The sequence below is a fragment of the Scardinius erythrophthalmus genome (genome assembly GCF_964197995.2).
Source record: "Scardinius erythrophthalmus genome assembly, chromosome: 1".
Lineage (NCBI taxonomy): Eukaryota > Metazoa > Chordata > Actinopteri > Cypriniformes > Leuciscidae > Scardinius > Scardinius erythrophthalmus.
In genome coordinates this window covers 40,780,972-40,799,991 of record NC_138221.1, presented here as the reverse complement: position 1 = coordinate 40,799,991, position 19,020 = coordinate 40,780,972, and the positions used below count along the sequence as shown (strand labels likewise).

Sequence of the window (19,020 nt, the reverse complement as noted above, 5' to 3'; positions counted from 1 at the left end):
GCAGACCTATTTGAGAATAAAATTTGACTCTTAGGCAGTGCATGTGTATTAAAAGGATATTTTACACAAAAATGAAAATTCTGTCATTTACTCACCACCATGTCTTTCTAAACCTGTATGTCTTTCTTCTGTGGAACACAAAAGAAGATATTTTGAAGAATGTTTTTTGACCACACAATGAAAGTCAATGGGGTCCAAAACAACACCCACTGATTTCCACTGTAGGACAAAAAATAAAAATAGAAATTCGGAAAGAAAGTTCGGAACAATGTAAGAGTAAACCATGACAGAATGTTCATTATTGGGTGAGCTATCCCTTTAAGGGAGTGTATAATCAGCAAAATGTTAATCATAGCACCAATTTTAGTTATTTTCCTTTAGCAGTACGACTGATAGCCAAAATCTACAATTAGAACGAGTGAGGTTGCCTTCACATTAAGTTTTTGCTGTATTTTTTTTAACATTCCTTTTGTTGATATAGATATGAGCAATAAAACGTCTCAACAAACACCAACTACTACAGTACTCACTTTCGATTATTGCAACTCTACTTGGTTTTACATAGTCTTACAGTCTTGATTTTACACTTGATGGACATCTACCGAACTCAGCTAGATCTCCAACATGTGAGATTTGGCAAATGAATGAGGGTTTGGGTAAAGAGTCCTTCCCCAGGCCTCCCGTGGGTGGTGTGATGCTGGCTGCGCGGTGGAGCTGGAAACAGGCTGGTGGTGAGTGTCCAAGCCCATCTGTTGGTTGTCTACAGGGGAACTGGCAGAAATGCATGGTAGGTAGGGCTTACAGTTTGGATCTGCTCACAAACTGAAGAAAAGGGAACCCACGAGGCAGAACGGTAAGTTATCTGTCTCAGTGCACCACATCTCTGTTATCCACAAGTTGTCTTGGTAAGAATAGCCAAGGAACAGGGAGTCAGAAACAAAAGCTACAGAATCTAAGCCCCACAAAACTTTCTATTAGGTCAGTTGCATTTCATTTCATCTACTTGTGCCGTCTGCATCCTATATATGAAACAATTCCAGTACTGCCCTTCCTTATTCCGTGTCATCCCGAGTCACCGTCTTGGGGTCAGTCTTGTTCCGTTCCTTGTCAAACTCCAGGCTGTGGATGACGGAGGGTTTTAGGGTTAGTGAGGACAGACTCAGAGAGGTGAGAGCCGAGGGTGATGAGGGCGAGGAAGAAGACGTGGGTGAGGTCGGAGAGGGAGGGGAGCGGCCATTGGAGATGGGAAGAGGAAGGCTTGAGGAGTCGAAGTTCTTCTCTCTCAGTAATCGGTGGTGTCTGAAGGTGGACGAGAGGAGGAGGGCCTCGGCAGAGAGGCTGGACGCGGAAAGGCCAGCCAGAAGTGCTTTGGCCTGGTTGGAGGAGGCAGTCAAGGAGGACAGCGCCACCTCCTGGGGGTACTTCCGTAATCTGGAAGGCAGGTGGCCAGAGAAGCTAGCGGCTCTGGTGCTTGCGAGGAGTGACTCTGTTGCTCTGGCTCTGCTGATGTTCAGACTTAGAGCCTGAGGGAACGGATGGTGAAGGCAAAGTGAGGGAATAAAGGACAAAAGAGTGGGTAGAGAAGAAACAGAGCGTAAAAACTAAGAATAAAGACATTTTGCGAGATGTTTAAGGTTTGGTTTAGCTGTAATGTGTCATTAATCTCTCCCACAAGACAGTTTCACTAAGGAATGAATGAGGCTCTGGAGAATATTGACAACTGCATGATGTATTAGGCCATTTAAACCTATATAGGATCGACTAGGAGGAACTGGGTAAAGGATTGTAGGCTTCAGTCAGGAGATGCTGATGAAGAAGTGGTGGTGAAGACGGCAGAGGAGGAAGTGGACAAGCCTTGGTCAGGTCGGGTTGGTTTGGTTTGGGTCGCTAACTTCTGCTCACTGGGTCGAGGGATTGAACGTGAATGGTTGCCATGAGGGCCGACGAAACGATGGCAGGTGACACGCAGGCAGGTAGCGGTGACAGAGGACAATGCAGGAAGAAGGGGAGGATGGGAGGAAGACAAACACAGGACAACGTTATTCAGGTTAGGATCATTCATGCATGATTCTAGCCTGGTACACAATTCAACGTGTGGATTTCACCACATAAGGGCGAATCCACATACATTTAAAACACTCACAGTGCACTATGTTAGAAGAAACTGACCATTCACAAAATCTTGGTGGGTTTATTGAACATGAGCGTATACACATCTCTATTTCCATCGGTCACTCACAAACACTCTTTCGGTTCCTGTGTGACAGGAATCTGGAAGTGTTCGACTGAGATCTGCTCAAACTCTAAGCAGCTGTGAGGGAGATGGATGGACAGGACGGATAAAAGGAGTGAAGAGGAGAGTGATGGGGGTAAAGAGAGAGCCCAGAGAGCCTGGGTCTTTCCACATGAAGTGCCAATTATTCCACCCTGATAGAGCAGAAAAAAGACTCTCCATCTCTTTCTCGCCTGTATCTCCCTTTAACCTTCTCCCTCTCTTTCATTTCTCTCACTCTTTTCCTTTTCACCCAGCCTTCTAAAAAAGTCCCCAAAGAACACAACTATGGTTGGAGATTAAAATTAGCAATCTGAATAAAATACAGATAAAAGAAAACCTTCAAGAAATATGTGTAACATAAGGATTTTTTTACTAAATTTGAGAAAATTCCTTTTATTTTGCTGTAATGTATTACAGTTTCTACAAAAATATTAAGCAGCCCAACTGTTTTCACTATTGGCAATAATAAGATGAAGGATCATAAGATACCGAAGAGTATAATGGCTGCTAAAAATGTTAAAATATATTAAAAAAGAAAACAGTGGTGATGTTATACATTGTACACAATATTACTTTTATGTATTACAGAACAATAATACTATAGCGCTGATCAACTAAATGCAGACTTTTTTGAAAAATCTTACTGAGCCTAAACTTTTAGTGTATATTTAATTTTCACAATTCACAATTAGTCTAATAAAGACAAGGTCAGAAACAGCAGGTGAATTAGACCAATAAAGACGAGGCAATGATGTATTGATTCACTTTTCATCTATATGAGCAGCCAGGGACAGCAATCATTTGAAAGATAAAGTCTTTTCAGAGAAGGCTAGAGTAGAAACTGAATTAAATGTGGATCAAAAGGCACAGCATGCAGAAAAAAAGGAATAAATGAAATGAGTCTGGGTGAAAAGATGTGTGTCCAATGTACATAAATGTTTGTATCCATTTGCAGCTAGGAAAGTTAAGAGAAAAAGGAGATATACGCAGTCCACTTCAAAGGGAATAATTAGCTCTTACACTGACAAGTCTAAACCCTGATCATATCCAGCTTAGCAGGAGTGCCTATAACAGCAAATATGTTCTCCTGTAATTATAGTAGCACTGAACCCTCTGATCTCACTCGTTCTCTTGCCAATATCTGTTTCTCTCTTCCTTCCCCATAAAAGATTAGATTCTTTTCTAATATTCATGGCCTGTTGAACAGGGGCCAGATTTATTAAACTGAGTAAGGAGATTTACAGCGCACCAGTATATCTATCTTCTCCTTACCTATAGCACACAGGCCCTCAGCTGTCTGTGTAAGTGTGCGTCTTTTTCTCCCTCTAATCCATCTTACGAACCTCCCCTGTTTTCTCCACCTGTCTCACTCACTTGGCTTATGTTGTAGAGCTCACATTTCCCAATTCTCTGGCTTCATGCTTCCATTCTCCCCCTTCTCCTGAGGCCCACCTGTCTCTGGTTTCTTTGTTCTGTTAGGGGGTTTTAAGTGCACTTTAGAGTCCCAAATGTTCTGTGATTGACGCACCAATTCAGCTTTTTCAAAGCGCCACTCCCGTCACTGCTAGAAAAGTACCCTCCCAGCCCCACTTCACTTGTGACTGACACACACAGACATACGCGCACACATCTCCTAAAAACTCTCGGCAGCAGTCGAGCTATGGACTGTTACTGAAATGCCTTCAGACATACATTTGGAATTGGTTTCAAGCAGAAAATTATCTATAGCTTACAGCATACTGTTTTAAATAATACAAACTAACACAGCAGTAAGTCAAAGAAGAAGAAGAAATCCATTTAAAACTGAGTTAAGTTGAGACAAAACTAGGACTAAGACTTAAAACAAGACCAAGTTCAATATTTTAACATTAGAGAGAACAATAGAATGATCGATAGAACAACACACAGACAGACAGACAGACAGACAGATATGATAGATGGATGGAACCATAGATACAACCATAGAATAACAGACAGATCCATAGAACAATAGATAGAATGACAAAATGATATAGAATGATACAATGATAGAACAGTAGACAGAATTATAGAAAGAACTATAGATAGATAAACAGATAGATCATACCTGTTGTTGACCCTGGTTCTTAAGGAATTCATCTCTCTGTTTGCTTGTTTTGACCTTTTCTGATCCGCTTTGCTGCAGATGCTTGAGACGAGACAGCGCTCTAGCACCACCAGTCTGAGATGGACAAGAGAGAAGAACAGATGTTCTGTGCACTATATTTGGTAATAATTTCCAGCAAATTTCCAACAGTGTTTTTGCAATCACTGGCAGTCAGAGGAAGTGCAGGAGGAGAACAGTGCAAGAGGGTGATGTGTTTTTAATAGAACACATGCAAGCATCTCAGCGCAGTCCTCTCTGTCTTTCACACACACATACACACATTATTACCTGTGAATTCAGAAATTATCAATCCTGTTGCTTCTGCACAAAGTTGACAAAAGCTCTCAATGTTTACTAATGACCACTTTCTCTAGTCCTTCCTTGCTCTTCATGTATTACCTACACAAGATCATACACTAGACCAGAGTCACAACCAGCCAACAGTCCTTTTAAAGCTTCAAGGAGGTCCATTAGTTTTGTGTTTTATGCAAATGAGCACATCACTGAACAAGGGGCTCTGTAAGAGGATCTAATGCATGCAATCATGTGGACCTACGGTTGCCAGGCTCAATCTGTCCTATGAAAGCAGCGTGCATCGACCTAGAGCTAGGGGCTCGAACACCATGGTTCGGAGGGATGATGCAATGCTGGCTTGTGTACAAATGTGTGGGCTGAGAGCAATGTAGTGGAAAACACAAGTGACATCGTCCAAATCCTTCCCTTCTGTCACTCACAGAGATCAGCCATGATCTCAGCAGAGCTGAGTAATACACATGACGTCTGGTGGATTGCAGCTTCATATCACGCTCACACAAAGGTGGTTTACCCTGACAACTACTTTCCGAAGACAAATGCGAGAGAAGACAATAGCACATAAATTATGCAACAATATCACTTGAGTAGTTTCGAAGAGCTACCCTGGACTTTATCTTTTTATTTTAAGAGAAAACCACATAAAAATGTCCATTGTACCAGAGGAAAATAAGACAAGGGGGAAGTAATCAAATTGCAAACTCATTTTAAGGGGAAAAAAAGAGTAGGCTAATGAAGAAGAGGAGGAAACAAGAGAATTTATTGTGCGAAAGATACAATAAGTTTTTCTACAGAGGCTGGAGGCAAACAATTTATCAAAGCATTTGCAAAAACAGCACAAACTGATCTAGTTGAGCAACCCAGCAGAAGAGACCAAAACCTTTCCACCAGAGAGGAAGAGAGATAGCCGAGAAGATTGAAAGAATGAAAGAAAGACCAGGGATGAAGGAGATACTGAAGGCTAGGTTGAACCTTGGCTGTGGATGAACTGATGCAGGATGGTTTGGGTGGGACAATGGGTCTGTTTGTTTCTCCTCCGCCTCTATGGTTTAGTTCTGTATGTCGAGTGCTGCCGGATCTCTGGGTGGAGGAACTCTGCGTCTGGGCAGACGTGGGCAAGATGTCTCCAGTGTGAGGATCAGTGCTGAACTCCATCAGGCTGAGCTCCAGCTCACGGATGGTTTCCTCCAGACTGTCCAGTCGACGGTACGTGCTGTGGCAGATGTCTTCCTTTTCCCCTCCAACGCCTTGAGTGCGGATCAAACCGACTTGAGATGTCTCTACGGGCCCATTTTGCAGCAAGACAGACAATGTAGTGTCCGACTTTCTCTTTCGCTCGTCTTTTGTCTCTGTCGCCGCCTCGAGAGACTCCTGAACCCGTGGCTCCCTCCTCAGGGGCTGTTTAATTGCTCTCTCCCTTGTTAAAGGCGGGCACGACTGGGTCACATCCTGGACAGGACTCTGGAGTTCCCTCTGGGCAGCATCCAAGTCTTGTATCCGAGGGACTTTTTGGCTGGTTGTCAAGTCTTGTTTCCACAGCGACAGACGGGGAGTCCTCACAATGTGGCTGAAGTAGCTTACTCTGATGTCGTTTCCAGTGTGATTGTCTTTCATTGTCTGAGCACTGTCAGACGGTCTGGTCTGTGCCGAGTCCTCAGAAGGAGACGTGGGGAGAGAGCTACATTCAGTCAAGACTATCTGGGGAACTGGACTGGAGGTAATCTCATGCTGCATCTGAAATATAGCAGGTGTTTTTTGTATAATTAGCCCTAAAATGTGATTCATAAAAGTATGAGATTCTAAGGTAAATATGAGCCTCTTACCAGAGGTTTCTCTGTAAAATCACTGGAGTTTTCATGTAAACCAGACTGAGATGCAATCAGCTGCTGGTACATATATAGCATAGCACACATAGAGATGAAAAAATGATATAAAAAACACATAAATATGCAAACACATTAGGGAATAGTTCACTCAGAAATAAAAACGGTGTCATCATTTACTTGTGTTCATGACGGTCAAAATCAGTGGTACTGTTCTAGTCACTCTTTTTTAAGGCAATTATCATGTCTTCAAGCTTCGAAAAATGCAAAAGAAGTAGTCCAAATATAGTCCATTTGACATGCTATAGTCTTGTTTTGTGAGGAAATTACTAAAATCTACACTGTTATTCACTGATAATCTTTCCCTCCATTGAGCTTTTAACCATTGTGATTGTATTATTGAGTCAGGGAGTTGAGAGCGTGATTTGTGAACAAATCATTCAGGCTAGTTTTGCGAATCGGATTAGCTGATTTATTGTCATATCTAACTCAGCTATATTTCTTTAATTAACTTAAATGTCGGTTTGTTAACCACACAAAAGTATTATAACTTTTAGTATTAAAAGTATAATGGATTTAGAAGATTTGAAATAAAGTGCTTGAGTCTTATGGACTACTTTTATGATATATGTGATGCTTTTGCATACTTTTTTATTTTACTTTCAGTCCCCAATCATTTTAGCTGTATAGAAAAGAGCATAGTAAAACAGAATGTCTTATTTTTTCCCACAGAAGTCATACGGGTTTGGAACGCCATGAGAGGGAGTTAATGACAAAACATTCATTTTTAGATGAACTATCCCTTTAAAGATCACAGAGCTCATAAACAAATTTAAAAACAGCAAAATTCAGAAATCTGGGTGAGTGCTACCACAATAAAATATCAAACAACCTTTAGGTTCAGTGAAGGAAATTGGGGATTTCAACACACAAAGCAGACATGCACTGGAAAGGCCACACACACACTTTATAGGTGGTGAATGTTTAATTGTGATTGTGCTCACTGTGATGTGGGAATATCTTTCTGGTTTGTTTTTGTGTGTGTGAGTGTGTGCCTAAAAGCATCTCTCTATATTTGAGCATGACTAACATTTCAGAGGGACATTTGGGGTAAACTATAGATGCATGTGTAAGTGCATGAGTGTACAACAGCAGTCCACAATAGCTTGCAGTAGTGGCTGTTACCTGTCCAGCCGAGGGCAGATGGGGCAACAGCTGTAAACTAGAGGGAGGAGGGTGTTTCCTGGGAGAGGGCAAGGGGGGAATCAGATATCGCTCAAAGAGCTGAGCGTTCAGGGAGATTGAAAAGAATGAATGAAAAAATATGGGATGCACAATATCAGTTCAAACAGGATTCCTCATGAAAAGCTCTAGAGACTCTGAAAGTCAATCATTAAGGACATACACATTTACATACATGGGTTGTAAATCCCATAATTCAATATCACTTTAACTGGGTGGAACATGTCCTACCATCAGAAATTACACACTGTACCTTTATTTATCATCTCAGCTATTTCTTCATCAATGCTTAATGTAGAGTGTGGGTGAGTATTGTGTTATTGAGTTATGGGTTTGTTTTGACGCAGCTTGTGAGGCTCATTAGGTTTGAGATGGAGGTCGGCATGGTGTCACTGCAGCAGTGCTCAGATCTCCACAGGTCTCCACAGGGTTTCCAACAGAGACATGCAGTGGGGATGGAGGACAAGAGACATCTGCTCGCTTAACCTGTCATCCACTCAACCAAGATAACAAAATCTGTCTACTTGGTATTAATGAGCCTTGCAGTTTGTGTGTCAGTGTTTGTTAGTGTTTCTGCCCTGAAGCAGGTCAAGGAAGCTTAAAATCAACACCAACACAGCTCAAGTGGTGTCAGTCAGGAGAAATGCACAGTAGTGAACTCCAGGCAAAATGATAATATGTAAATGGAGACGTCTGGGGAGAAAGTTTATAATTTAATTGTGCATTAATTAAAAAAAGATTTGCTGCATGTTCTCAAGCAGAATTGGGCAAAAGTTGGAATTTGAATTAGTAGTAGTAGTACATAGGATGCTAAATTGGAATGATAGTTTTGGAATTGCAGTTTAAAGAGATTTAGCACAGTCTTTTAAAAGTTTTGTGATGAATAACTGCATCATTACATATGTGTAATTTCCCTAAACTAAGTTCAATACCGTCAAAACTTTGAAAAGTCTTTGAAAAACAAATTTATTTATTTAAAATTTTCCATACAGTTTATATAAATACTTTTGCCGTTCAAAAGTTTGGGGTCTGTACGATTTTTGTTGGTTTGTTTGTTTGTTTTGGAAGACTAATACTTCAATAGAGGGTATGCACTGTCAGCCAGAGTGACTTGCGCCCAATGAGTGTATATATATATGTGTGTGTGTGTGTGTGTGTGTGTGTGTGTGTGTATATATATATATATATATAATATTAAAACTATTAGAGCACGTGTATACATTTCCATAAATATATATATATGTGTGTGTGTGTGTGTGTGTGTGTGTGTGTGTGTGTATATATATATATATATATATAATATTAAAACTATTAGAGCACGTGTACACAACTTCCATAAATTCTAATTCAAATTACAACTCTGCATCCTTCAAATTCTGAAATAGAATTGATACATAGAAAGGATTCAACTGGAGTTGTGCATAATCCTGCTCTGAAGCTACTAATTCATCTAGAAATAAAGTATATGGGTAAGTGATGTGGCATATTTGAGGTGTTATGGTTTTTGATTCTATGTACAGTTAAATTAGACACAAGCGGTATCCCACAATACACTCACTAGTGCTTAACTAACAGCACTTTACATCAGTACAGCACAAGACATTGTCAAACCACTCATTTGAGCTTAATAGGTCATGAGCCAAAGAGCACAGACAGAAATTCAGATCTCCTGCCTGCTAATGTGTGTTTAATGAATGAGCAAACCATCCAACTGGTAGAACCCACCTATGTGTGTATGAGTGTGTGTGTGAACATAATTGCATTGCTCTGTGGGTGTACAGCAGACACATCTGGTGCTTGTGGCATATGGACATTAATCACCAACATTAACACTTCAGCCGTTAGGGCACAGACGGTCTGATGTGATTCCTAAAACATGTGCTCACCTCCAGCTCAGCTGCTAACTTGTCATCGTCGCCCTCCTCTCGCTCTCCACCAACGATGGTCGGAGGGGTGGAGGCCGATCGGGGGGCTTCAGATATACTCCTCCGCAGCTTAACATGTGGCTTCAGAGACTCGCTCTCCTCTGATTCGGACTTCTGTTTGCATACACAAATATAAAAAAGGACAAATCTGAAAATACAATACGCACTTTCAAAATGTAAAACAAGTTACAAAGTTTGATGTACTATGGAGACATACTCTTTGTACATACATGTATAACAGTGACCCCAAAAATTATTTTATATGGACTGTAAGTCTCAATAAAAAACGCCTGAACAAAAAAATATTGTATTAAATAACTAATCAATTAAATTTTAAACAATTAATAAATTAATTGATCAATATTATGAAATATAAGTATTTATGGATTTATGTATAAATGAATGCACGTATGAATCTTGTTAAACTAAACGGCTGTTTTGACTAACATTATAATTGACTTCCATGCAATAATAACAAAACGCCTGCAAATGTGCAGAATATGTCCCATTGTAATTTAATGATTAAATCTTAATTAATAGTAAACACAAGGGAAATGAACACAGAAATTTATCACCATAGGATTTATCACCATAGGAACATCTAGGGTGATAAAGAAAATATCAACCATAACTAACACACCCACAAACACAGGTGGCTTTTATGAGATGCCTGACATTTTTGAGACCCTGCACTCAAATAAAAGTGATGTAGTGTGTTCCCCTGATTCCTCTCTGTGTATTTCTCTTTCAGGAACAGCTCGCATATAAATGTTTGAGCAAGTTTGCATGCATAAATGCACACATGCAACATAATCTGTGTGTGTGTCATGTATGTTGCCAGTCACCTTCATACTCTTTCCAGGAATGATCATCTCTCCGCTGCGTGTAGTAAGCCCAGGAGAGGAGGGGAAACTCCGACGGGGAGGTGGAGGAGGAGGGGATTTTGAGGGCTTCTCTGTACGATACCTTGCCACTGTCAGTTCATCCGAGCCTCTTCTGGATCCGCCATCTTTACTGGAGAGTTTATGCTGAGGTTTATTAGGCCTGTGTTCAGGTGTGGCATTGGTGCTAGATGGACTCTGGCTCTGGTTTTGGTTTTGATTCTGGTTCTGGTTCTGTGCAGGTTTGATCTGCTTGGCGGCAAAGTCCAAGTCAGGAATGGCCTTCATGAGCTCAGCCTGAGTCTCCTCCAATAGTCGATTAATGTCCTGAGCACTGTACTGTGTTAGACTGGCCCTCTTCTCTTCCCAATCCCGCTCTGCTGCCTGAGGAGACGCACAGATGAAATTTGATAAGATCATTAGTGTTTTACAGCTAGTGAACAGGCTCCACCGTTAAAGCCTTTTCACACCAAGAGCGAATTTTCAGCTCTAAAACATTCAAAAGATTTTAAAAGCAAACTATATACACTACTGTTCAAAAGTTTGGGGATTCTAAGATGTTTTAATGTTTTTGAAAGGAGTCTCTTATATTCACATCAAGGCTGCATTTATTTAATCAAAAACACAGTAAAAACAGTATTAGTGTGAAATATTACAATTTAAAATAACTGATTCTATTCAAATATATTATAAAATGGAATTTAGTACTGTGATGTCAAAGCTGAATTTACTCACTGATCCTTCAGAAATCGATCTAATATAATGATTTGATGCTCCTTTCTTATTATTGTCAATGTTGAAAACAGTTGTGCTGATTAATATTTTTTGTGGAAACAGTGATAAGTTTTTTCAGGATTCTTTGATCAATAGACAGTTTTTTTAAACAAATCTTTTGACACTTTTGAACAATTTGATGCATTCTTGCTCAATAAAATCATTAATTTCTCTCAAAAGAAAAATGAAATTTCTCTCAAATTTCATAAAGTGAAAAATTTGACATTTGAATAAATGCCTTAAATGTTAAAAATATACCTTCAATAAAATCAGACTCAGACTTTACATATTAAAACAACAAGGTATTGATATTCCATGCATTTAAAATACAATTATTCAACAGATAAACAATTACTCGCATCTTAAATCTAATTCCTCACCAGTCTCACTTCCACAGACGAGGCCTTATCAGACCCGCCTCGCCCCCCCAGCTCCTCCAGGCCCCGTCCCTTCAATGAGCCCACCACCACATGAGAATCTTTCTCCCGCTGAGCATGAGACGGGTTAGAGTGGCCGTGGCATTGACCCGAGTGAGGGCTCCAGTTAGCCAGGCTGGTCTCATTGAGGTTTAGCGGTGGGCTGGTTGGAATGTCAAAGTCTGTGTTCTTCCTGTAATCGTCCCCTCCTCCGAGTTTAGGAGAGGGGCTGGAATACTCATCCTGGGATTTCCATACTCCCTCATTCACCTGCCTGATTAAACCATATTACAGCACTCAAAATGATGAAGAGCAAATTGAGACAGAGTCAGACCATGTGGCTAGACTAGTAATGATTCAATCATTGCAGTCAGTAAGTGTTTGTCTACCTCCTCAGTGTGGTGAGAGTTTCTGTGATAGATTTGCAGCGTTTAAGTAGGGCGTCCAATCTGTGTGGCTCCTCTTTCAGGAATTTCACGGCTTCCACTTCCACTCGTAACACCACCCGCATTTTACTCTGGAGCCCTGGGAACTGATCTGAATGAGAGAGACAAAGAGAAAAACAGTGAACGAGCATCGCTGACTCTCTTCCGTAACTAAACAGAGCTGAGGTTCAAGTGTCTGGATGTGAAGGACAGAAATGAGTCTCACTCTTCAGCTCTGTAAGAGTCTCTCCCAGTTTCCGCAGCAGCGAGCTTTTCTCCTCCAGCTCCTGCACTGTCACGTGTCGGTGACTGACAGACATCTCCTTTTGTATTTCCTCCACTGACTTTTCTAGATCACTGTCAACACAAACATCCTCCCATTAGTTTTATGACATATTGATCGTTTCAGAAAAAGCATAAACCCGCATGGTTTGTTAAATGTCACTAAATTAATGACCTATTACTGGAAGTTATTATAAACGATCTCTGTTTTATTACCCAGAAGGGAATCTTGCACTTTTTGTTGTTTATGACATTTAAAAAGTTCAAAAATGTAGAACTTTTAATCCCAAGCCCGCTACAGCGTCGGCACACATTTGAATAAGTGTCAGTGCAGCAGGGTGTATTGTATTAGCACTAAACGACAGAGACACAGTCAGAGTGTTTACACTCAAAATCCAATTTAACCACGTCAAATAAATCCACCCCCCACAAAATGGTTTGTTACAAACAGCGTCCCGTTAATAATTGAATCACATCAACTGGCAGTTAGCTATACTTAATAACCGCTATCAATTAAAAGCAACACGACTGATCTGGCAGTGAGTTGAAGAGGCGGATTTAGTCACCCTGCTGCTTTTAATTGGAACAAAATAAATCAATGAAATGCTGTCCGTTGTTGTGGGTCTGCAGGTCTTTAACCGAGACTGTTTATACCTCATTTTTATGCATCTTTTCACTTTCAGGTATGAGTTGATTGGAACCTGTGCAATAAAAATGCAATGGCACTACGCTAGCACCCCAGAACGGCATTATCAGCACATTATGAGCACATTTTGTCTGTGAGACGCACTGCAGTTGCTGTATGATGAGTTCTTCCTCGTTCAGGTACTTGAGTCTCTCCTCTTCCACTAGGAGGCGCTGTCTCTGGAGAGGGTCCTCCTGTTTCCTCAGCGCATCAGACAGACGCAGACTCAGCTCTGTCTCTGTCCTCTTCAGCAGACTGCGTATGGAGTCCTGGTTCTGCAACTACACGCAAACACATAGACATTTTAAGAATGACTTACAGCATCATTGCGTTTGCTTAAAGGGACAGTTCATCCAAAAATGACAAGATGCAAACAAACACTGTTTTTGTCCATACAGTGAAAGTCAAAGAGGGGCACAACAACTTTGAAGCCCACTTTCATTGTACAGACAAAAAAAACAGTGGAAACATTCTTAAAAATATCTTCTTTTGTGTTCCAGAGAAAATAGAGATCATACAATTTTAAAAATTTCACTTTGAAGCAGTGGTTCCCAACCAGAGGGCCTCAGCAAACTTTATAATTGGGCTGCAGGATGACTTTAAAATTAAAAATTGAAATAAATCAAAATTTAAGTGCTTAAAAACAAACCATTAAATCAATAACTATACATCAATTTATTCTCCATTCTCCTCTGTAGGTGTGTGGGAAATGAATAACTAAAAATGAATAACTATTATTTTACTGAAGAACATACAGTTCTTGAAACTTCTGTAATCACAACATTAATCATGGTTAATTCATTAAATACATCAATATTCTTGATTTCTGATAATAAAGTTTGAAAACAATCAGCTTTGTCATAATTACAGCATGGATATAGTAAATATTTAGCTTATGTTAGGTTGGACAGTGGAGGCTTTCAAGTCAAATAGTTTGAGAACCACTGCTTTGAAGTGATTTATACAATGTAAGACATGTTCCTAGATTAACTAAAGTCTAAGGCTATAAATGGTTGTTTAACATTATGCAGTGCGAGGGCTTTCATGGGTGGCTACGTTCAGCATTTTACAGAAGGTCAGCTGCACAATCTTTCACAACACAGCCATCAGATGACTCATATATGAGCTCATACGTAACATTGACCTGTCTTTGACCATATGCAGCTGTCACATTGAATGTGAAGGTATGATATCATAGAATTGACCTTGCAAGAGCGTGTGTTTGTGTATATACAGTATAAGTCTGTTCGCACAGCATGTCCTTGATAGTGTTAATGATGGATATTATTCGTTTAAGGTCTCTTGAACGCCGTAATGACTTTTTGTAAATGCGCATCCATTTCCTTGAGTTATTTTCTAGTATTTTACATCAGTGTATGTTGAAGGACTAGTGGTAGTTGGAATGCCAGACATCACCATAATTTTGTGATGCGTAAGCATTCTGCACACAGTGTTTGTTTGCCCTGAGAGGAAAACCGGCTGGACTTTGTCACTTGCATTGTGCCGGTAATGAGAAAAGTGTGTGACACTGTGTTTTTGTACACTGTACGTGTGTGTGTGTGTGTGTGTGCGATCCGATTTTAGTGCCGTTTGGTGGTAGTTCCTCCTCGAGCTGAATTATTTATGAGTCTCATGCATTATTCAACATATCCATGTCTCCTAGGTAACGGGATGAGGGCAGGGGCCGTGTCTCGAGCTCTGGCATTCAGGCAGGTAATTGTCTAACTCAGCAATCTGCTGTTGTCATGACACCAGTGGCTTGGCTCTCAACACCAAAGCAATTGACACCAATCTCGCCATCCCCACGCGGCGCATTCCCGGACTGTCACAACATCTCTACTCTTCCATCCATTTGCCTCTTTGTCTTCCAACTCACATCCACCCTAAAATTGGGGTAGATTATTATACGTTCCTGAACTGCAAAAATTCATCTTAATGAGTTTAATCAGTCTTTTTGACCCATATTATTTTCCCATATAAAAATCTCTTAAACTAAGACCATTTTACCAGAGAAGTAGCATTGCATAAGATATTAAGGCTTTTCATGGATTGTATCTTTAATGCACTTTACAATATAAACTTTTTTATACTTAAAGGTGCTCTAAGCAATGTTGGGTGACGTTCGAAGTATTGTCAAACAAAACTCGACCCTCCCTCTTCCTCATCCCGTCCCCTCCCCCTCTTTGGTCGTGTGTCGGCCATATCAAAATTCAACAGAATATAATGCTAACGTTAGTCGTTGTAGTTGTCTAGGACATCTCTCCTCTAGCTAACTTCCCTCTTCATGCTCCTCTCTCCTCCAACCCCCCAACCCCCACCCCCAAATCATTCTTGTCGGTTATTGGCTGGAACACTGTTTGTTATGTTTCGTGGTCCAGGCTGGACCAGTTTGTTTTTCTTGCCGTTTGTGGAGCCTGGACTGTCTACAGAGATCGCGTTTTTTTACAGTGTGTTCAGGGGACAGGCAGCTAGCGGATAGTGAGGAGATGTTTGCTGTATGTGACAAAAAATGTTTTGGCCTAAAAAAAAGTGACATTGCTTAGAGCACCTTTAAAACAAGTGAAAAATCTGCCAGTGCAGTAAGACAAAATACACAGTAAAAAAAAATTTGCTGCCATAAATTTTTTAAGTACAATCAACTTGAACGTTTAAGTCAGTTCAACTTAAATTGCATTAAACTGCATTAAACCGAGCTGAATCTTGTATAACTTATAACAAAAAGTTGAAAATTGCTTAACTTATTTTGGTGAGTTAAAGCTATGTAAAAACATGTTGTTATAACTTATTGATCATATGATTTTTTACAGTGTACATTAAAGACACAATTTATGAAAATAAGTCTTAATGTCTCACCTAGTGTTGCTTCTCCAGTAAATGTATCTTGTTTTAAAATTTTATTTTAACTGAAAAAAAAATAGTGCAGTTTTTGCAGTGTGGGATTGTGTTTCTTTTGCAAATGCAAATGCCTGACGGATTTGAAATTACTAAGACCTATTTTGTTTTTCTTCTGCATTCCATGAACTGAAATCATGCAATCAAAAATGTTTAGAAATACTGTATGGTCCAAAAGGTTGAAAATTCCATATAAACCTGGAAATAAATGATTTTAGGCTTTTGAAAAAGGAACATGTAAGAAACAATAAGGAATATTTAAGATTCTGCACTCTTTCTATGTCACTAATCGAATAAGCAAATTAGTGGTATTAATCACATGAACTCTGTTGTACAAAAGATCAAATTTCCTTGCTCCCGAGAGTCTCTGTAGAACCTTAATTTCCAGTTTTTCTACTCTGTTTATTTAGAGAGTTCACGGGTGAGATGCAGGTGTTCACTCATGAGTCACACCGGTTGCTATCATTCCACAGTCAGTTTTCATTAAAGCACTGCTGACTGAAAAGCTCACTTGATTTGAGGCCGGCTCCCTCTCTCTCTCCATCTTTGCATCCCTGCTGGCCCATACCATCTCATCATTGAGTATGATATTAAGAGTTATTGCCTGCCCCGCTATAGGAGTGAATCACACACAGCAGCAGCCGGGAAATTAATGACTAGTTGAACACATACTCGCTTACACATAAACACACACACTCACACTTACTTATACTGTACACAGGAGTGTAATAAATACAGCGTTCCAGCACGTTTTTGATCAATGAACTTCTATGACTTCAAGATTTTTACAGTCATGGTTCTAAAATATGCGTGTGTGTATATACCCTACTGTTCATCAATAAATTCCACTAGAAACAAACCTTGTTGTATTATTTTAATTTAATACTGTGAAGCTGCTTTAAAACAATCTGTATTGTGAAAAGCGCTATACAAATATACTTGACTTGACTTGACTTGTTCAAATGTTTGTGGTCAGTAAGATTTTATTATGTTTTTGAAAAGTCTCTTTTGCTCACCAAGGCTGCATTTATTTGATCAAAAATACAGTAAAAACAGTAATATTTTGAAATAGTATTATATTTTAAAAGAACTGTTTTCTATTCTAATGTATTTCTATTCTAATGTTTTCAGTGTCGCATGATCCTTCAGACGTTCTGATTTATTACTCAACATTTATTATTATTAATGGCGAAAACAGTTTATTTTCTTTTTTTTTTAATTAATATAAAGGACTTCACTCATTTTTGATCAATTTAACGCATCCTTTCTGAATTCAAATATATTCTGTACATACATACATACAGTACCAGTCAAAAGTTTGGAAACATTACTATTTTTAATGTTTTTGAAAGAAGTCTCTTATGCTCATCAAGCCTGCAGTTAAAAAAAAAAAAAAACAGAAAAAAAAAAAACAGTAATATTATGAAATATTATTACAATTTAAAATAATGGTTCTCTTTTTTAATATATTTTAAAATGTGATTTATTTTTGTGATGCAAAGCTGAATTTTCATCAGCAAGTACTCCAGTCTTTTGGTGTCTTCAGAAATCATTCTAATATGCTGATTTGATACTCAGTTATTATCAATGATGGAAACAGTTGTGCTGTTTAATATATTTTTTTGGAATACTTTTTTCAGGATTCATTGATGAGTAAAACGTTAACAGCATTTATTCATAAAAACAGCATTTATTCAAAATAAAAACATTTCTAACAATATAAATCGTTACCGTCACCTTTTATCAATTTAACGCATCCTTGTTGAATTAAAGTACTAATTTCTTAAAAAAAAAATAGTTATTGTTCCCAAACTTTTGAACGGTAGTGTATATTGTAACAAAAGATTTCTATTCTAAATAAATACAGTTCTTTTTAACTTTTTATTCATCAAATAATCCTGAAAAAAGTATCTCAGGTTATAAAAAAAATATTAAGCAGCACAACTGTTTCCAACATTGATCATAAATCAGCATATTAGAATGATTTCTGAAGGATCATAAGACACCAAAGACTGGAGTACTTGCTGATGAAAATTCAGCTTTGCATCACAAAAATAAATTACATTTTAAAGTATATTAAAAAAGAGAACCATTATTTTAAATTGTAATAATATTTCATAATATTACTGTTTTTTTTTTTTTTTTTTTTTTTTACTGCAGGCTTGATGAGCATAAGAGACTTCTTTCAAAAACATTAAAAATAGTAATGTTTCCAAACTTTTGACTGGTACTGTACATACATACATACATACATATATATACTGTATATATATATATATATATATATATATATATATATATATATATATACGATGTAAATATATAATATTAGAAAGGAAAGAGTATGACAGGCACACAATCCAATAGGATCTGTCAGACTGTTACTGTGCCATCGCTCTCAGTCCTCCCTATAGCTCCCAACGCATGCTCCCTTTCTCTCCTTCACACATTTACTAACACAAGCATTTCCCTTTATCATACTCCTGTTCAACATGTCACCATAGTAATCTGACAGCTGTCCGTACAAGGAATTTCAACAGTTTACAACAGTATACATATATATTTTATTTAACAGATTTCGTCCCAGCCGGACATAGCTTGTATATCCACCCTGCTCGTCTGAAACGACTGCTGTCTTGGGCTAGTTGGTCTATATCTGAAAAATCTGACATTTTGACAGATACATTTCTAACTGATATATGAATGTTCTTATGCTTGCAAAGGCCTTCCCTGTTCCTCATGCAGATCCTTCTGTTTCTCTCAATTTCTGGCCTGTACCTGGAGCTCAACCTGTATACACACTGCTGTAAAACACTAGCATATAATACAAAGAAAGTAATTAAAAGTGGTAATTTACAGATGGTAAAATGGGGTTTTAATAAAATCTGTCTGTCTATGCAGTAGAAATGCTGAAAAAAAGTTAAATCAGAGTTATATGACTAGAACACATTTGCCAAAAAAAC

General features: G+C 38.8%; 1 protein-coding gene across 1 annotated transcript in view; it reads right to left on the bottom strand.

Annotated features, from left to right (window-relative positions):
* Nucleotides 1-656: 656 nt before the first annotated feature.
* Nucleotides 657-19,020, bottom strand: part of srcin1a (SRC kinase signaling inhibitor 1a) — a gene marked incomplete at its 5' end in the record, with an annotated part of 124,686 nt that continues 106,322 nt past the window's right edge. The window contains 9 exons of the mRNA XM_081376710.1: nucleotides 657-1,523; nucleotides 4,362-4,475; nucleotides 5,685-6,446; nucleotides 9,664-9,816; nucleotides 10,548-10,967; nucleotides 11,738-12,047; nucleotides 12,163-12,310; nucleotides 12,425-12,555; nucleotides 13,271-13,446. Of these exons, the coding sequence (XP_081232836.1) occupies nucleotides 1,053-1,523; nucleotides 4,362-4,475; nucleotides 5,685-6,446; nucleotides 9,664-9,816; nucleotides 10,548-10,967; nucleotides 11,738-12,047; nucleotides 12,163-12,310; nucleotides 12,425-12,555; nucleotides 13,271-13,446 (2,685 nt within the window). The 3' untranslated portion in view covers nucleotides 657-1,052. The remainder of the gene's footprint in view (nucleotides 1,524-4,361; nucleotides 4,476-5,684; nucleotides 6,447-9,663; nucleotides 9,817-10,547; nucleotides 10,968-11,737; nucleotides 12,048-12,162; nucleotides 12,311-12,424; nucleotides 12,556-13,270; nucleotides 13,447-19,020) is intronic.